The sequence below is a fragment of the Amphiprion ocellaris genome, chromosome 3, assembly GCF_022539595.1.
Source record: "Amphiprion ocellaris isolate individual 3 ecotype Okinawa chromosome 3, ASM2253959v1, whole genome shotgun sequence".
NCBI lineage: Eukaryota > Metazoa > Chordata > Actinopteri > Pomacentridae > Amphiprion > Amphiprion ocellaris.
Genome location: NC_072768.1, coordinates 721,031 through 740,023, shown reverse-complemented (window position 1 = coordinate 740,023; position 18,993 = coordinate 721,031). Strand labels below are relative to the sequence as shown.

General features: G+C 40.5%; 1 protein-coding gene across 1 annotated transcript in view; it reads right to left on the bottom strand.

Moving 5' to 3' along the window:
• cdh13 (cadherin 13, H-cadherin (heart)) overlaps positions 1–18,993 on the bottom strand; it is a 446,773-nt gene that overhangs the window by 279,632 nt on the left and 148,148 nt on the right. The window contains exon 3 of the mRNA XM_055009253.1: positions 11,733–11,944. Within this exon, the coding sequence (XP_054865228.1) occupies positions 11,733–11,944 (212 nt within the window). The remainder of the gene's footprint in view (positions 1–11,732; positions 11,945–18,993) is intronic.

Sequence of the window (18,993 nt, the reverse complement as noted above, 5' to 3'; positions counted from 1 at the left end):
AGGAGGTCGGAGATACGCCATGGTGATTGGACACGTAAAGCCTTCAAAGTTATCACCAGTATTTTAAAATGTTCACGAAAGCTGATTGGGAGCCAGTGAAGAGAGGAAAGGACTGGGGTGATGTGGGATCTCAGGTTAGTCCAAGTTAAAAGACCAGCAGCTGCATTTTGGACTGTTTGAAGGCAGTTAAGAGAAGATTGATTTAAACAAGTAAAAAATGCATTACAACAATCTTAACGGGATGAAATAGAAGCACGTGAAATCATCTCCAGCTCCACTTTTCTGGCATTTTTCTGCTTTTTTTGTCTGCAAAAAGCACATGTGGAGAGATGACAAACAATGACAGAAAAGGTGATTTCCGTTGAACTGATTCTGTCTGTTGTACTCATGAGGGCAGGTCAGGACAGAACGACAATAGCGACAACGAAAGAAACAACACGTCAACAAGTCCAGCCAACGAGCCCCGCTTAAAATGACAACATATTTTCAATATGAAAGGGAAAACACCGACCTGAGGTTTTAGCGGTTTCATTTGCAATGCAGATACTCGCATTTGCCCTTCATCTTTTACAGCCTGCCGTGTGATACTTTATTTACAATGTGCTCATGGTTGTGTTTGTGTGTTTTCTGCGGGACTGTTTGCATGTTTACCATTCACACTGCTGTTGGCGGCTGACAGGGAGTCTGGCACCGTCTCACCTCTGTCAGGATGACGGAAGGAAAACAGGTAAGAGGGAAAAACTGAGCCATTTGTTGACAGAGATTTGCTTCTCATATCGCTAAAGCGCCGTAGCCCTCTGCTAAGTTCAGAGAGAACACAATGAAACAGTAATCACAAACTCAACCCGACCAGAACACACCAAAGACACACCAAATGGCCACTCTTATCAAATCCACTGGGGGATGACCTTTGAAATGTCAGAGGCAGAAATCTAAAACCGGACCTGAAGCTGTTAAACCGAAAGCAGCTCTGAGAGATTATATGACCTATTTTGTGTCTAAAGAGCACAGGCAGTGGTGTGTGTATATTTATGTGACCAGTTCACAAGCGAGTTTATGGACTTTTAAGCACCACCTGTAAAAAAAAGATCTGGCCTGAGTCTGAAGAGCAGGGATGAGCGCATCAATCCCATCATGCTCAGAACTCAGCTGTGTGATATTTGTAAAGGAGGGTAAGAAGAGCTGGGAGGCAAACAGCCACACTGAGGTATTTTTAGTGGCTGGTGAGGGGAGTTAGGGCTAAGATAAATCATGCTGTCAGATCCATGTCTTCACTGAGCTCAGATACAGTGGATATGGAGAGGGGAGTGATGCTTTGAAACCTATCAATGTTCTGCAGGTGGATCAGACGTTGGGCTGCTTGAAGACATTTGTCCTGCTCGCTGAGGATGGCTCCCTGCAGGGTTCCTCCCTTCCTTCCCTCTCACCTTTTACACCTGCCACTTTGTGGCTCTAACTCATTCTTTTCTCACACTTAGCGACGGCTTTTCTTCTCGGATTCTCTCTTGGCAGTCTGCATGCGTGATGAATTGCGTTCCCACAGTTTGGTGACACCGTAAGAGAAGAGAGACCATGAATCTTTAATGTGTTCTGTTCATAAATTACTGCCGCGGCATCAGCCCTGATCCAGCCTTAAAACATTTGCTTCCCTCTCCGTCTCTGTCTCTTAAATGATCATTAAGGGCATTTCACTTTGCTGGCTTGGAAGTAGCACGACAAGGAATGAGTGGTTTTAAAAAGATTCCACTGATCAGTCAGAGGTGACAGAAAAGGCATGCATTAAACGGCACTACAGTTTGCATGCATGCAGAAAAATAAAATAGATGGAGTCTTTGTCACATGAGCTCAGAGCGACTGGAGGAAAGTCACGTCCTTGTCCATTCTGCCATTTTCACCCTCACTGCTATATTGAGAAGTGTCATTACTCATTTCTGACAATGTGTTGGAGACCTGGTGAGAAATGGATCATATTGAGGCCAGTATCAGCCGGTGGTGACACAACTGTGCAGCTATTCAATGTGGAATAAACTCACGGATATGCAGCCGGACCGGCCAATCAGTGAGCTCTGCTAATGCACAGTCCAGCTCACTGATGTTAGCATCAGCAGAACGTATATGCAACCAAATAACACACTCACACACTCGCCTGACAACACAAGTGTTCCACGCTTTGCTCTAGTACAATCAATGCACCATCAACATTTTTCATTTTAGTCCAGCAGAGTGTTGCAGTAAAATAATGACTGATGGCTGTTTCAGCTCTTAATTGGCTGCATTGTTTAAAGTGATTATGTTTGTACAAACTCATCAGCAGAGAGTAGGAAGGATGTGCACTGATAATGTAGAAATAACTGGAATTCTCATTGACTCCCATTATACTGTAGTGTCTCTTTAACCTGAATCTGTAGAACACAGTCTGTGCACAGAAATAGCTGAATGTGTTCAAAACAAGCTGCTGCTTCAAAGCTCAAAGAATGTTTTCAATCCGTCTTCTAGTTATGGAGCTGTGACCGTTTGTTGGAGGGTCTAATCCTTAGTCTGCTCCTCTCTCTGCTCCCTGCAACCAGCCAGGGCCTCACAGCTGATTGGCTGATTGATAAACTTTCAAAATAAAAGCTCAAAGACGTTAAAAGGTACTGATCAGGGTTCGTGAAACTTGCAGGCTTTTCAAAATAAAACGCATTTGCTTAAATTATACCTTGTGTGTATTTACAGCAGGACATATTAACCAGAAAAAGCTGCATTGACACACTCATGTTTTGCTTTGTTTTTTTATAGTAATTTTTTCAATATTAATTTGGATGAACTGGTCTTCAAATTGACCAGCAGAACAGCTGCTGTGGTGTTTTAAGGGGAAATGTTCTCCCATGAAGTCCCATAATGACCTAAAACCCATAACTTTTAACAATAGTGAACCAGATCTGTGTATCTGACTACACAACTTTCATTAGTGTATTTAATAATCCCTAAACACCGAAAACGTTTGTGTAATTCTAACTTATATAACTAAGGTCTCTACTGCAAACATTCTGCTGTCTGACTGAAATGAAAACACCTCAGTGATAAAACACTTGACATGGCAGCAGGAAGATTTCTGACTTCAGTCAACAGATCAGACTTTTACTAAGAGTAAAATAAAATAAGATGAGCTGAGGACTCAACCTGAGGACAGCGGTTGTGTAACGGATGATATAATGGCAGCTTATGAACTGAGACAGATCAGACCTGCGATTTACTGTCAGATCCTCATCCATCCTGTCTCCATGTCAGGGAGACTTCATAATCAGAAGCAGCTAATTAATGGAGTTGTGCCTCATGCATGAATAAGCACAAGCCTCTGCCTTTGGAGATGCTCATATGGATCTATGAATATACTAGTATAAGCATAAATATGTAATAACCAGGAGAAACTACTATGACTTTTGTGCTGTGTGTGATGTTTCTGAATGTTTGTTGGTGTTTGTTTGGGCAGAAAACACTGAAAAGGGCGTGTCTTGTGCCAAAAGTAGGAGAATTGGTAACCTCGGTATGGTAGTATATCATTATTGAGAATATTTAATATATATCTGTAATCATTTGACGCATTTTTTTCTCTATAACCTGAACAAACACTGTTCCATGTGTGCCCCAAGACTGTTTGCATGTAAATTAAACCTAATAAGACAAAAAAGGATCTGATTGTATGTTGATCCTACAGATTTATTCAACACTTTATGACCTACAAGAACAGGTTTTAAATAAATACAATAATAGAAATAAAAATACTTTAAAATGACCACTTACAGCAGGCTACTGCACAAACTTAGTGTGAACTGAACAACAACAACAATAATAATAATGATACAACGATAACAACATTTTTAACATTTTTTTATTAAATTTATTACATTTCTAAAATGTATTTAATGTATTTAAATGTCTATATCTTTTTTACTACATTGCTGCCTTTAAATAAATGTTCCCAATCCATAAAAAGGCAACTTGCCTCAACCTTTATGTGTTCTTGGTGTTTTAGCCGTTTATGTATTTTTAAATGTTAAACTGATTTGGTAGAGCTCAATTTGACATCATACAGATTAAATACATGTTGATATTCATAGTTTATGTCTGCAACTAACAAGTTATGCATTTTAAAAGAAGGAAAGGTTGGAATTTACAGGCGACTCCATTTACAGTTACAGTACTATATAACTATAGTACATAATTGGAGTCTGGTTGAAGTCAAGAGAATAATGAGATTTAAAAATACAACATAATAAGAGATGAAGTCAAGTTGTCAAGCTCTACTCGACTCAAAGAGGTGGATCTTAAGCAGCTACCTAAAGTTTCTAAAGCGCCTCTCACATGGAAAAGTAAACTGTTCCACAGATGAGGATCTCCTCTATGTCTGATGCTGATCTTAGAACATCTGGTTGCTCAACGCCTGACCGCGATATGAAGATGCAAAAGTTCTGCTCAGTATGGTGGCACCAACTCCTGATAAAATCTTCCAATCAAACCTGAAACAAACAGGAAGCCAGTGGATGGAGGCCAGAACCAGAGCTGTGTCATCAGGCTTTCTTTTTCCTTTAAACCGATGAGCAGCTGTACTTTAAACCAGCTGCTGAAGAGACGACTGCTGAACGCCCACATCCACAGGATCACAGCAGTCTAAGAGCGCCATGATAAAAGCCTGGTAAGTCTCTGAGAGGGACAAAGGACTTTACCTTGACCTGAAGTTAGTATTTAATAAAAAATGCTTTTGACCACTGAGCTGATCTGTCTGTCAGAATTTAAGGAGCTGTTGAAAAGTCCTTCAAGTTCGTTTTTGTTACAAAAAGTGACTATATTAAGCCAAGAGGCCAAAAGTTCCATCAGGGTCATTCAAAAAGTCTCCAAACATAATAATCATCAACTCCCACCAATGTTCTGATGTTGTTAGTATAAAAATTTAATTTTTCAGCTAACAAGAGCAAAATATTAGCTCTTTTAATCATTAACACCATTTTCCCCCATTTCTTCTTGTTAAAATCCATTTAATAATGACGCCTTTGTCATAAAGTCCTCTAGTGATGGTCCATGATTCCCTGTACTTCCATCCAAGTCAAACTTTTCTCTTTTCTTCAGTTGCTGCACAACGAAAACCAAATCTAACACATCTGAGCATCATTTTCATCACGCAATCTTAGCTTCCCAATTTCATCTATAACCTGATTTCAGAATTTATTCCAATTTTTGAACAGTTACCTCCTTATTCCACTGATCTTTCAGGACGCTATGAGCCTGATTGGAGCCTAACCAGTCGAACACGCAGCTTAAAGGTAGAATCATAGAAAATAGTTTCTACATAATCTGTCTCCATCCCGTGAGGGGCATTACATGGAATTAAATCAAATAAATTATCCTCGGGTGCACTCAACAACTAAGAAACATGGAGACAAAACCAACACGGAGACCATTTAGCTTTTAAATTAGAACCTACGAGTTTGTGAATTATCATGATGGTCAGCTTGGTTTTGTTTGTTTCCTCTTCATTTCTCACTCCCACACATTAAAGCCAACAAAATAAATGTTGGTGGATATATTAAACCACTCCAGCAAAAAGATGGAGAGTGAAGAGGAAGTAATGTAAAACAGACAGATGACAGACAAAGGCTGTAAAGAGACTTAGCAAATGACAGCGATGGAACAAGCTGAGGAGAGATAGCGTGAGTGGGACGGAGACGGAGAAAAGGAAGATTATTTGTGTTGTCCTGTATAATGTAAGCTGTTGTGCTGTGGTTGCAAGATGTCACATCTTAGTTATCCCCAGAAAGCCGCATTGAACGCTGAAAGCTTGGTGAGAGAAAATCTATTTGCCTTTGCAGGATGAGGATTTTGCACAGGATGCAATATTTCATTTCATTCGCCACACGAAGAATGGATGAAACATAACAAAAGCAAAATAAATAGGCTTTTGGACTCAGATTATTTTGCCTCTTATCAGCTGTTACATTTGAATGGTGCCTGTTTATGCCCCCTGAAGGCGGGAAAATGTTCTGCATAACTGACGTTCTGCACAACGCAACCAAAACAACAAGGAATAATACACACAAAAAAATCCATATCTTGGAGCATGCATTTGTTAAATTGAAATGCTTTCTTCCATTAATTCACATATTGATCGGTTGCAAAAAAAGGGGGAATAAATTACTCATTGAATTCAGAGTTTTGCTCATAATGGGAATCATTCATCAGCCTCTTCTCTCCCCCTGGGCCTGTTACACCAAACTATGGCAGCACGCACTGAGGAATTAAAAACTGATTCTCTCCACCTTCACTCCCAGCGCTTATCAATTATCACCAACCAATATTTTCTGCCACCGTTTCATTTGTTATGCCAATAAATTCACCTTGGAACGTTTCCGCTCCGCATTAGACAGGAAACAAAAGGGAAGGTTTGGGCAAATAAAAAAAACCCAACTTTAACAGGAGCAGAACAAAGAGACTTCATCATGAAAAAGAGACTCCTACTCTGTGGTGGGGCGATAACTGAAAAACAGGTAAGAGGCATGGAGACGGCGCTATCTGGGGTTTAAAGCTCAGCATCCAGTCGATGTCAGTGGAGTCACTGCAAGTCGAACCCCTTCCTTATTGAAAGAAGCTTCTTAAATATGCCAAAGTTAGTTCCAGAGTCTTCAGAAGCTGCTGCCGCTCTGAACACGTGTTTGATGGGAGCGAGGGGGATGACAGGATGTGGACACAGGGTTGAACACTAGATTTTCTGATGATATGAGTCCCTGAGCTTGAGGAGCTTCAGCAGATTAATTGATAGTGAAATAATGAGCTTTAAACTGCCATGTCTCACAAGAGGACTCTCCCTCTGCCTAGCGTTTCTGTTTTTCTTTTTTTAATTCATCTTTGTTTCTTTCTCTACCCTTTGCCTCATTTGTGCAGTTGGTAACGATGTGTGCTCTGCAATTAACAGCTGAGTTACTCTACTTTAGGACAGATAGAGACATTAAAGCATCTGTCCAGAGGAAAGATAAAACAGCTAATTGGATGTATCAAGTCTCCCTGATACAGTTTAATGAAATTTACAGCAGAAAAAATGAAGAAGACTAATAATGTGCAGCATGTTCCAGGAGTGGACTTTAGTGGGAAGTTAAAAACGCTGTATAATAGTCAGTAGGTCATCTTAGCTGCTACAATCCATGATAGATTTAAAAACAGCGACATTACAACAATAATCCAGTCACCATTCAACCCCTGACGACCACGTCATCTAAGTTTCATGCAAATCAATCAAATATTTGCTGGGATGTTGTTAACTTACAGTGAATTTGTATTTGACCAATAAGTTTCTTCTGGTTGGAACTGATAAACAAATGACAAAAAAACCAATAAGACACTGTGTTAGGGGTGCTAATGGAACTATAATAGGAATAATAGCACCATCAGAAGTGAAAGCATCTAGCATCTGAAGAGGAAACCTGCAGCTGACGGTGCAGAGAAGATGCCAGACAAAGAGAACTGCTTTGTCGGCTGATGCAGCACAGTGAGCTAAGATGCTACAGATTTATTTAAGCCTTCTGCAGGTGACGATGAGTTCAGTGGTGAAATATCAGAGGAGAAAGCAGCTGCTTTGTCATGCTTACAGGCACTGAAGGAACACTGTTGAATAGTTGACTGAAATTAGAGCACAGTATTCACTAATGTGATCAGGCTGGATCACTTATTTCAACTTTTTAATTGTTGCATTACAAGAAATACAGTGAATGTAAAGTATGTTGCAATATTTTAAATAATTATGATGGTACAAAATGGTTATTCAGTCAAACTAGGTGTCAGCTGATTATTACACTAATAATCCAACCTGGAGTTCTTTTTGTTGCTTTCCATACTGTGCACACAAACCTCTGGAGGAAAGTTTTGAAATTTTTCTGCCATAATTTTCCATTTTAGCCTCACACAAACAACACAAATGAAAAGATTGTTTGCTTTTTTTTCAAATTAAGGATTTGTTGATTGACAAACATTTTGTTAGTTTGAATTCTGTGTACCAAGTCAAGGCTGCATGACAGAAAATCCCAAGTGCTGCTGTTCTGTTTGCAGGACTGTAGTCTCGTATGTTCCAGTAGTTTTTTGTTTCCCCAAAGCACCATTTTCCACCACCTCTCAGAGGATTAAATGCTGTGTCCTGCTGTATTTCTGTAGTCTTGGCCATCTCTCCTTGATAATAATAACACTGTATATGTGATCCGCCAACTATTTTTTACCTTTTTTTTTGTCAGGCTCCATTGTAGTGATGCCACCATGTTCCCAGACCTCAACAAGTGCTTCAATCAGTATAATGGTATCATCTTTAGACACGCAAGCATCTCAAGCATCTCTGAGGCTGCACTGAGGCACAGCAGTGTTCTGAATGCTCGGTACGACGGCATACACAGCTGACAATGAAAATGTTGACATGCTGATGCTAACCAGGTGAAACACTGATCACAATCTTAGCTTAAAATATCAGAAGACAAGAAAAAACACAAGGAATGGCTGGTCCCGACTGGCACGTCTGTTCTTATTTTTGCAGTCAAAAACCAAAGTACTGCTGACTAAAGGATCACAGTTCATCTTGTGGTGGACATGCAAGTACTCAAGTTTAAGGAAATCCTTTAAATTAAGATGTCAAACTTTTAAGACAGTCACTTAAAAAGCCAAGTGCCAGCTATAAAGCAAAAATATGGGCTTAACTGGATATGCAACTGTGATTCTCCTGCTAGAAATACAAAAAGATCACAAAACAAAACTTGTGAAAGTGATCCACAAACAAAAAATGTCTCATGGAAGGCAAAGCCACAAGCGCTCAAACACACTTACTCATGCAGAGGACAGACCATATGGTCCCATTAGTCACTGGGAACTTCACTTCCCACACACAACTTGCCAGAGACTAATTTACTTATATCCTCAATGACTTGCCAAGGTAACACCCGTGGACCATCTAACCAAATAAACGATGGTGGTAGACGCAAACAAATGAGAGCCTCATCACGCTGAAAGGGATGGAGGCATTCATTAAGCTGGAGGCTGGAGGAACGGCAGCAGCAGGACACTGAGCTCTGCACCAGGAAGACAGATGATCTCTGAGATGGTGGAAAGGAACGCCGACACTACCTGCAGTCTCTGGAAACTTCTTCCTAATCAACTTAGCGTATTTGGACAAAGCGGCGGGAGAACGGGGGCGTATGACGGCTACGAGTGAGGGACAATGGTGTTTATTCAGGTGCACCAGAGTTTTGTAAGGCAGTCAATTTGCTGGCTGCAGAAGCAAATTTCGGTAGATTACACAAACAAAGGGACACATTTGCAGACAAACAAAGCTCAGCGGTGGGGTGCCGGCTTCCTGGCAACATTCCCATATAATTGGAACCGGCCAACGCGATTCTTCACACACTGGAACTCAGCGCTAAAACATTAGAGCTGTTTTACTTCGCCATGCCAGAAAAATGTCCCTCCATGTGGCTTCATGCACAATTAATAATTAAACCACATGAATATAGAGAAATATACACACTTATGGATACGCAGCCAAGTTTAATAATCAGATATATTAAAAAAATGCAGCAAACACTCATGTGAATCTTTAGTCTTTTACTTTTGCCGGGACATTCTAATGTTTTTCTGACCTTTACAAGCGCTAAACATTTTTAGAATCTGGCGTATTAATGTAAACCGTCTGTCATCATATATTATGTTTGTTGACCTGTGGACAAATTTAGTGCCGTGCTCAGCTGCTGTTGCCGTAAGCATCCGTGCTGGAAACTGAACTAATGTTGGTCGGTTTGGCAGAGCTGCTCTCCAACTGCCTCCAGCCACTTTAACATTTTTCACTTTAGTACATGAAACTCCTTCTTTAAACTTTTTACACAATTCTGGGTCTCATCAGTCAATCAATCTGTCTCCGTGTTTTTTCCTCCATATGTCATCTTCTACTAAGGATGCAATGCTTCAGCTCGTTTAGGAACAGAAACCCAAAGATTATTCCATTAGTCTCTGCATCACTTTGATCGCTTTTTTACTTTCTTTAAAGACATTTGGTTTAAAAAAATGTGGATGTGTGTTTCCCCACTGCTTAATATGGCATCTCTGAGGTGGTGCAATTATGTTAATTGATGATAATTAAGGTCGCATGAGCGTGCTTCACATTTATAAGTGATTAAAATTCATCAACATATGCATGAATGTGACTGACAACAGCTGCCTCTGAACATTTGATGGATTTTGGGTTCTAAAGTTTTTAATTTGCAATTAAGATCGCTAATGTATGAGTGAATGACACAGTGCCTAGTTTACATCTCCAAGAACATTTACAAGGCTTTAGTCCTTTAAAGCAACAGTTTTGGGAAACAAATGAGGGTTCATGAACACTTAAGGAGACTTTTAAGCCTCTCAGGCAGAGCAGTATAACTCAACTTGGAACTATTTCCTTGACATCAGCCAAGCAGTCCGCTCATTTTTTGTCACCTACGCACAAAATAGGTTCACTTCAGTAAAATCTCTGACAGAGTGACAGAGCGTCTGCTTCGTGGGTATTTCTACTGCTTCTCCTGGACTGCTGTTGCCATGGCGATTAACTGTCTCGTTAATAAACTCGCAGCTGGTTAGCTTAGCTTAGAGCAAAGACCGGCGACAGTGTGAAACTGGTCGTCTGTGTGAGGTTAACATAATCCAGCGCTTCTAAAGGTCACTAATCAAACGTTTGTGCAAAACATAAAGAAATCAGTGTTTAAAAGTCAACATGTTGAGTGCAAACTATATGTACACCCAGAGAAGTGGCTTTTTAGTTGCTGCATGTAACTCCCCTGTGTTTCTCCTGTCTCTCTCCACTGTAATATCTAATAAACAAACAAACCAGATTTATTATTCTGTAGTAATTATGAGCTACAGAGGTGCTAACAGGTGTTTTTTTTTTTTTGTTTGTTTGTTTTTTTTTACCTTTGAACACAGCTGGCTAGTTGTTTCTTTCCACTTCCAGAGTTTTTGCTGGATTAAATTAGGCAGCAAGATGACCAAAAGTTTTTTCTACTTGATCTGCATCCAAAAGAACATAGCTATTATGAAAATGGACAAATATTAATGAAATCTAGCTTTCGAAATGCTCAAAAGTTGATAACTTTATTCTGAAAGATTATCTATTACACAATGGATGATGTCAAACCTTCCACTAGACATAATAACTTATATACTAAAAGACAAACCAAAAAAAGTATAAGGAGGTTTAGGGACCCTTTATGAACTATGTAAAACAAGAAAAAATATACTGCGGATAAACTTAGCTTTGAACCATACGTATAGACTTACAATAATGAAGATGAATTACCATCTGTTAGTTGAGAGGAGCAGGTCACTGTTTATTCATATATTCTGTTTTCCTTATAATTATGTCTTCTGTATGTATATGTCTGTCAAAAAAAATACCCAACAAGCTACACTGGCTTAGTTTTAGATATATATTCCTTGTCCATACAGTATGTGACAGTCCTATTAATCTTCTCATCCCATATGTAACAAGAAAGCCAAAAAACATTTTCCTAAAATGATCAAACTAAAAAAAGCAGCTCCATACTCACCCAGGGGCATTGATATTTAATCACTGTTACATAATGCCCAGTCTGACCTTTCCAGGACATAATGAAGCGTGACCTTTTTGATTTTGATGAAGCAGAAATGAAGAAACTGCTAAAGAAAACATCCATGCAGCACATTTTCCAACTCACCCTGAGAGCGTGCGCTGACGGCAGCGGCAGTCCGGTGACGTCCACCTGCGCTATGTCGTCCGCGTGCGCGCTGACACCGTGCACGAACAGGACTGGGGCGCTGTACCGGACGTCCTGCCGAGGGACCAGGTTCAGGTCCCCGTCCACCAGGAAGCTGGGATCTGACACATCGAACGCCACGTCCTCGTTCCCCGCGCAGTCGTCAAACTCAACTGGAAGAGACAGAGCAGGTTCTTTAAAGAATGAATTACAAACAGCTGAAATGTAAAGAAAGATGCAGTCACTGAGGTATATACTGCAAGAAAAATAACAAGTTGAAGAGCTGTCAAATAATCCACAAAAACAAGCATTTCTCAGGTTTAAACAGATGCCCTGAAGACAAACAGATGCCCTGAAGAAAGCGTGGGATGTTCAGAGAGGCTAAAATAAATGTCACTGATATCTATTCATACTGCCTGCTGTAGTATTCATGACCCTGCTGCAGAACATGCACTGCAGATTTAATGCAGGACGGTTGTTTTTGGCTGCAGAGGATGCACCAGTTGCAGGGCTGGGGGAAAATAAAAAGGGATTTAAGGTGCAGGAGAAGAGAAGTGTCACCTCTGAGTTACGTGCACGTGATGCGTGCACAGCGGGGCTTGTCTTGTCTGACTGAGAAAGATACGGCCAAGGACTCCACCAAGCTTTATCCCTCCTGATCATGTTCATCCTCTCTTTATCTCCCTCACACACTCCCCTCGGTGTTGCGACACGATCCCCATGTCCTCCCTCGCCGCTGACAGCCTCCCCTCCCTCATCCTTTACCTCGGCCTCCTGTCATCATTCCCACTGCTGAGGATCGGGGAGAGGAGGAGGGGGTCCCAGAGGAAGTGTGCACGTGTGAATGCGTACACGTTGTTGATTAGAAACGCAGGTAGAACAGGATACATGCGGCGGCGTACAACCCTCAAGCAAGCTCTGAAAGTGTAGAAAAGTTTCAAGTCTCAGACATATGGCAGCTTATATAAGCCTTCATTATCTCCTTTTCTATTCTGTTTGAGATCAGGAATTGCGGGCGCTGGAAACGTGAGCTACAGAATGTTCCATATCGTTATCATTATTAATCAAGCCACATGATTCTGTGCGGATGTGATGTCTGTGATAAAGTTTACTCAAGCTCAGATGATCATGTAAACAGGAGAAAAACAGAGTGAGGAAGATTGATCATGTTTCTGCTCTCCTCCTGGAACAAGGACAGGATGCTAAGCTGTCAGGACACTGTCCTACATGATTCATCAGTTATGGATGCAATGCTTAGCTTAAGACATCACAAAAACTTTGCAGGAGCTCATAGGGAGCTGGAGGAAATCCTTCACAAAACATCTGAAAGTCTGTCCTGGCTGTGTTCTGCTGGCGCTGGGACTGAGAGGCCATCTTTCTGAGGAAGGAATGACTTCAGATTTGAGCCCATATTTATCAAGTTTCTCAGAGCAGCTTGTGGATCAGCGGCGCCTCTCTGAAGATAAAGCACAGCTTCCATCCTCGATGCACAGGCAGCAAGCTCTCGCTGCTGAACAAGTGCATTAAAAGTTGAAAAGCAGAATACTGGAACTGCCTTGATGTGTGCTAAAGTCCCTCTACCTTAGAAATACTATTTAATCATCGGGATGCAAATATGGCTTTGATCAAACACCAGTTACATCTAATCTGACCTGGAATCAGGAACTAAATGTGACCATAAAAAAAAAAACATAATTTCATCTATTATCATTTCTGTATACTGTTTGTTTCCATTGGGCTGCTTGTTCTTTACAGAGAATTTAACTCAGTTTCTAGCTTTCACTGCATTGACTTCCTCTAATTACTTCCATACAGTATTTCTACATACAATGGATTCATGTGAAAAGATGAATGCATGTAATCCGGTTACTAGTACATACGATAGACAACAGCTTTCCAGGAACATAACAAACTTTACTCTGCTCCGTTGTGCGGTAGAAAATCAGATTGTGGTTGCTCAGGTCAGGTTGCTTCTTCATTTTTTTAAACATGAGTTTGTTTGACTGCATTTTCAACAAACACACCGGTTGATCTGCTGCGTTTCTGAACACACAGTGGACTGAAACAATAATTCAGGATGGGAATTTGACTCCACCGCAGGCTAGCGTGTTAACACGAACCACCAGAGCTCTAATTCTGAAGACTAGCTCTATTTGTTGGTGGAACAGATGCCAGATAGGCAACGTGTTGAACCACAGTTGCTGTTAAAGCAACCAGGACTTTTTGAGGAAAACACAATGATTCTTAATACTCATTAAATGTAAACAATACAATTTGAATTCACCTTCTTCTGCAGGATCTTCAAATATATTGGTATAAACATATATGTATATCCATAAGCATGAGTGTTGTCTATGCTTGTGTTATTGTAGTTGTGTTTGTGGGGTTGGGTATCATTTGTGCTTTAACTATTCTGATACAGATTCTGGTCATCAGTTCTGGTTTTTAGCCATTTTTGATTTCGATTCTTTGAGCTGTAGGTGTTGAAAGTTACTACAGCAGCAACACTCTCCTTTTGCATTAATGCATGAATAAAGAAGAAAAGCACCCAGAGAGCGCAGTCCTCCTCCAAGGCTGTTCATTCCCCCCTTATGTCAGAAACGCAGCATTTATTTATTAGTTATCAATGATCAGAAACCACGGCACCATAGAATGTGTCCATTTAATACAGACATACCAACAAACTAAATGACCTTCCTCTGAGCACAGACGTGTGTTCTGCATGTGTACGTTATGTACGGATACTGAATCACGTGACCTAAATATGTAGCGGGCGGCGGGAATTGATGGGACTCAGAAACACCCCCACAATTTAATCAGTTGTTCCTTCTATCATTTATGACAGATAAGTCCTGATCAGGGTTCCCACTCTTTCCCTAGAATTATTTTCCAGAACTTTTCCAGGACATTTTCAGCAGCTACAGACAGACGTTATCACATCATACACTAATACATTCCCGTTCCCCTCTTTCTTTGGAAGTGTTCTTTACTACAGTTGTAACTTGCATTTACCCAGATTGTTTCTATATTTATTACTCAGACATCTGATGTGCAGTCTATGGCTACAATTTATCTATGAAAAATAATTATGACAAATGTATCATAGAATAATGCAAACACACCCACAGATTACAGCGTAGCACTTAGCACTTCACTAGCAAGACAAACTGGAGTTACAGTGTTCAACTGGATAATTCCCAACTCAACTTTCTCTTCTCTCTTACTTACTCTGGTGCAATTCATTTAAAAATATTTGTATATTTTCAATAAATCACTGAAAAACTATTTCCTTTGTTTCATGTCAGTTTACTGCACAACTTAGATTTTTTACACATCTGGCACTTGCATTTCTCAGACATAATTAAAATCAAAATCACTGCCAAAATACCCAAACACATCATAAACTGTCATAAATATAACTCAAATGTCAAAATAAAACTTTATCCTGCAGTGCAATAAGGTCAATATAAAACAATGTCATTCTAATAAAAATGCTCCTCCAAGAAGTTGCTCAGTTATTTTAGCTTCTTGATCCCTGCTAGCGGTTCAAATGAACATGTCATAGTTCCAGATTCTCCTCTTCCCTGAGGTCTCTGTAGCACATCTCACTCTGTTGACAACTACTTTTATTGGAAATTAACGAGATTAAGTCGACATGAAAAGTGGTTAATCTCTCTAATTTCTTCTCTCCATCTATCTGTGCACATAGTAATACAACAGAATTCCTCATGTTGTTTTCATTCACTTATTTGTGTCAGACAGTAAAACAGGTGTGAACTACTGAGTGAAACGTGGTCCATTCAGATTCCCTGTTAAACTCCCGCTGTGCTGAAATCACAGATGTGTTGCAGCTCACAGCCAATCAGGAAGCGACACGCCCACTAGAACTCTCCTCTGCTGTCACTCCACGGAGGACAGAGAGGAGCCTGTGGCCGCCCACGGGAGAGAAAACCCTCACACTGGTGGACCAGTACTAGCCACACTTTTCAGCTAACAGTCACTAGTTTTATCTCTAGGCGATCAGTCCTTAACGGGGTCTGAAAAGTCGCTAAACTGGAAGAACTGGGATGCAGAACTGCTGGAACCGGAAACGCAGATTTGATTGGCTGGTAGCGTCATGTGGGGCGCTGCGTCAACTAGAAGCAGAGAAGCACTATTATATATATATATTATTATATATATTATATGCCTTAATGTTGCCCAGAAGATAAGGAGACAACACACATGCATGCGCAGAACTTTTAACCTGTTTGCATTGACAGAGGGAGGATAAATATTTTCCAGGATAAGTTCACCGTTTCCTGGACATTTGACCTTTTTTCTCTTTTTCCATGTTTTGCATGACTGGAAAATTGGTCAACCATTTTCCAGGTTTTCCAGGATGCGTGGGAACCCTGCTCATAAGTCCGTAGGATCACGATCGTGATCCTCAAGCAGGCAGCTGACATAGTGTTCATTTGTTGTCATGGTTACAGCGATGCCCTGATACAGAAATCTTTAATAAATCTGTGGATTCAGACTATAATGACAAAAACAAGAAACAAAAACACAAAAATGAGACAAGATGACAAAAATGAGACACAAGAACAAAAACGCAACACAAACCAACTTCTCTTGTAGTTCTCAAAGACGTTCCACCTGCCATTTGAGAGGTGGAACGTCTTCATTTTCATTTCTCATCCCTGTACATTTTGTTAATATTATTACTATTTTATTATTATTTTATTTCTATTACTATGTTTATTGCTAAATAATCTTGCTGTAATGATGTGAATTTCCCCTGGCGTGGGGAACAATAAAGGATTATCTTAATAATTTATTTTGTGTTTATAGTCATTTCTGGAGCTTTTTACCTCAAGTGGCTGTGAAAGACCCAACATCAGTGTGTTTTACCAGGTACACGATCCAATATTGTGTTATGTTAACATGCAACATTAAATTGTCAGTCTGCTGTATCTTGTCTCCGTGTAATTTCTGGCTGTTAAAGACCAAACATCAATGCCTTTTACCAGTGAACTGCTCCTTTAAATAAGCGTTGGATTGGTGCCAAAGAATGAATGTTTTCAGCTCCATTCTTCGCACAGTGCAACAGAAAGTACACAACCGCTCCACTAGCACAAGAGAAATTTCTTTAGAGGCCAATAAGCAAAGTGAAAATAACACATTTGTGATGATTCCTCCTGAATCTGAACTTTGGCGCCAGTCCAAAGTTGGAACCAGTTTTCTGATGCCCAACTCTGTCAGTATAAAATGACTAGTTACTGCTAACATGCTTCCTGTTCCTGTGAATTATCCACAGGGCTCCACTGGACTGTTGCCATACGCTTTCAGTTTCTTGAAAACTCAGATGTGTTACCTGAGCAGCATTAGCCTCAGTGCATTTGGGCCTTAATAAGTGATCGTCCTAATGCATAAAGATTAGCACACAGTGGGGCGGAAGGCTGTTGTTCCATTCCAGTACAATGACAACCCACTGCTGTAATTAACACGTATTGTTCCACCGCTGCAAGCGCAGGAACTTTTACATATTTCAGAACAAAATGAATTGCACTGTAGCAGGGAATGAAAACAATTTCTGGAAGGTTCCACTGATGTCCACCCACCTCTCCACCTCCATTTTACCCCGTGGAAGCTGTGGACTCACTTTAACTCATCAGTCCACGCCGGTGTCTCTTCCATCCCAGCAGCGTCAAGTAAAATGGAAAGAGTCCACGGTTAGTACTGGCCGACTATAAAATCAATAGACTGAAGTCTATCAGAGCACTCATTTAGTACACTTAACCTTTGTGACTGTTTAGTCTGGCCTCTTTTATCTGTCTCGCTGCAGACATTTTAAAGTCTTCCCTCTGGACAGAATCGTTTTTCTGCCATCTGGATGAGGGCAAAAAAGAGAATATGAGAGTGAAGAATAAGAAAAGAGAGATGAAGAGGGGGAAGTAAAATGAAACAGAAAATGACAGGAACGGCAATGCTAGAATGGACAATGAGGGAGAGCTACAAAGTCAACAAGCTCCTCTCCAGGGAAACAAGGCTCCATCTCAATATCCAACTCTCACTTCTAAGCCAAAGCATGAAAGATGTGTTCATTTCCATTCCCATTACAAGCCTCAGATTTATTTCAATAACATGGGCGCGCTCTTTAGAGCCTGCAAATTGCAGCGCCAAACAGTGTCAGTGGCATTTCAAAGGCAGCCAGAGAGTGTTTGATGGTATTCTAATGTTGTCAGGTTTTGGGGGATTTCAGAGGAGAGCATGGTGAGCTGGAAGCTTTGAAGTCAGGCAACAATGACAGAACGCAAGTTAACCCGCTCAGCAGCAGCCGCCGCCACCACACACCCACTTTCTCTCTGGCTCAGGGTTGAAATAACTGTGCACAACATGGATTAGGGTCACTGAAATCCCTCACTGATGATTCAGGAGGAGAAGCAGGATGTGGGGATTCAACTTCTTTCCCTCAAGTTTGGCATTCAAGTTCAAAAACCTCCCATGGAGCCTGTGAATGGCAAATGTTCCATGAAACTGGCCACCGTGAGTTATGGTTACTTCAGGTTTGTTTGTAGATTCCAGAAACTTTCTTGCCACCAAAAAACACAATTTTTAAGCTCTTATTTAAGTTTTTGGTGAGGATGAACACCTTCATCTTCCAACATCTAATTAAACTGGACGTTTGTGGTTTAAAAATACGAGTAAATGTGAACCAGTGATGTGCATTTAAGCCCGTTCACAGGGACTTAATGCTGCCAAGCGAGGTGAGGTATAAAATATTCACCGTGGTCTCGCAAATAGATTCATCGCAACTTTGACAAAACACAGCATGCACTCCATGACAGCCTCAGATGGAAAAATCATGCAACCTGTCGGTGACATTACAGCAAGCCGTGTTTCCATCTGATTTACCAAAAAAAAAACATTTCTAACCAGCCTCCGTTTTCACATAAAAACTTTATTTCGTCGTGAAAATATGCAGAGGAAGATCACGAAACCACTTTAAATTCAAGGACATCGCTCCAGATGGGATTTAAATTACAGGAGGAGTAGCGAGTTTGCTGAGAGAAAGTAGGTAATTTTGGCTAGTTAATATTTAACCCCAGCTTCCCTTGAGAAAAGGGAGTTTTACATAAATTCTTTCAGTCATATGAGAGATCAAACACTATTCTAACAAGACTACCAAAATAATGAAGACAAAACATTAGTTCACAAAACTGAAATCTTGATTTTCTAT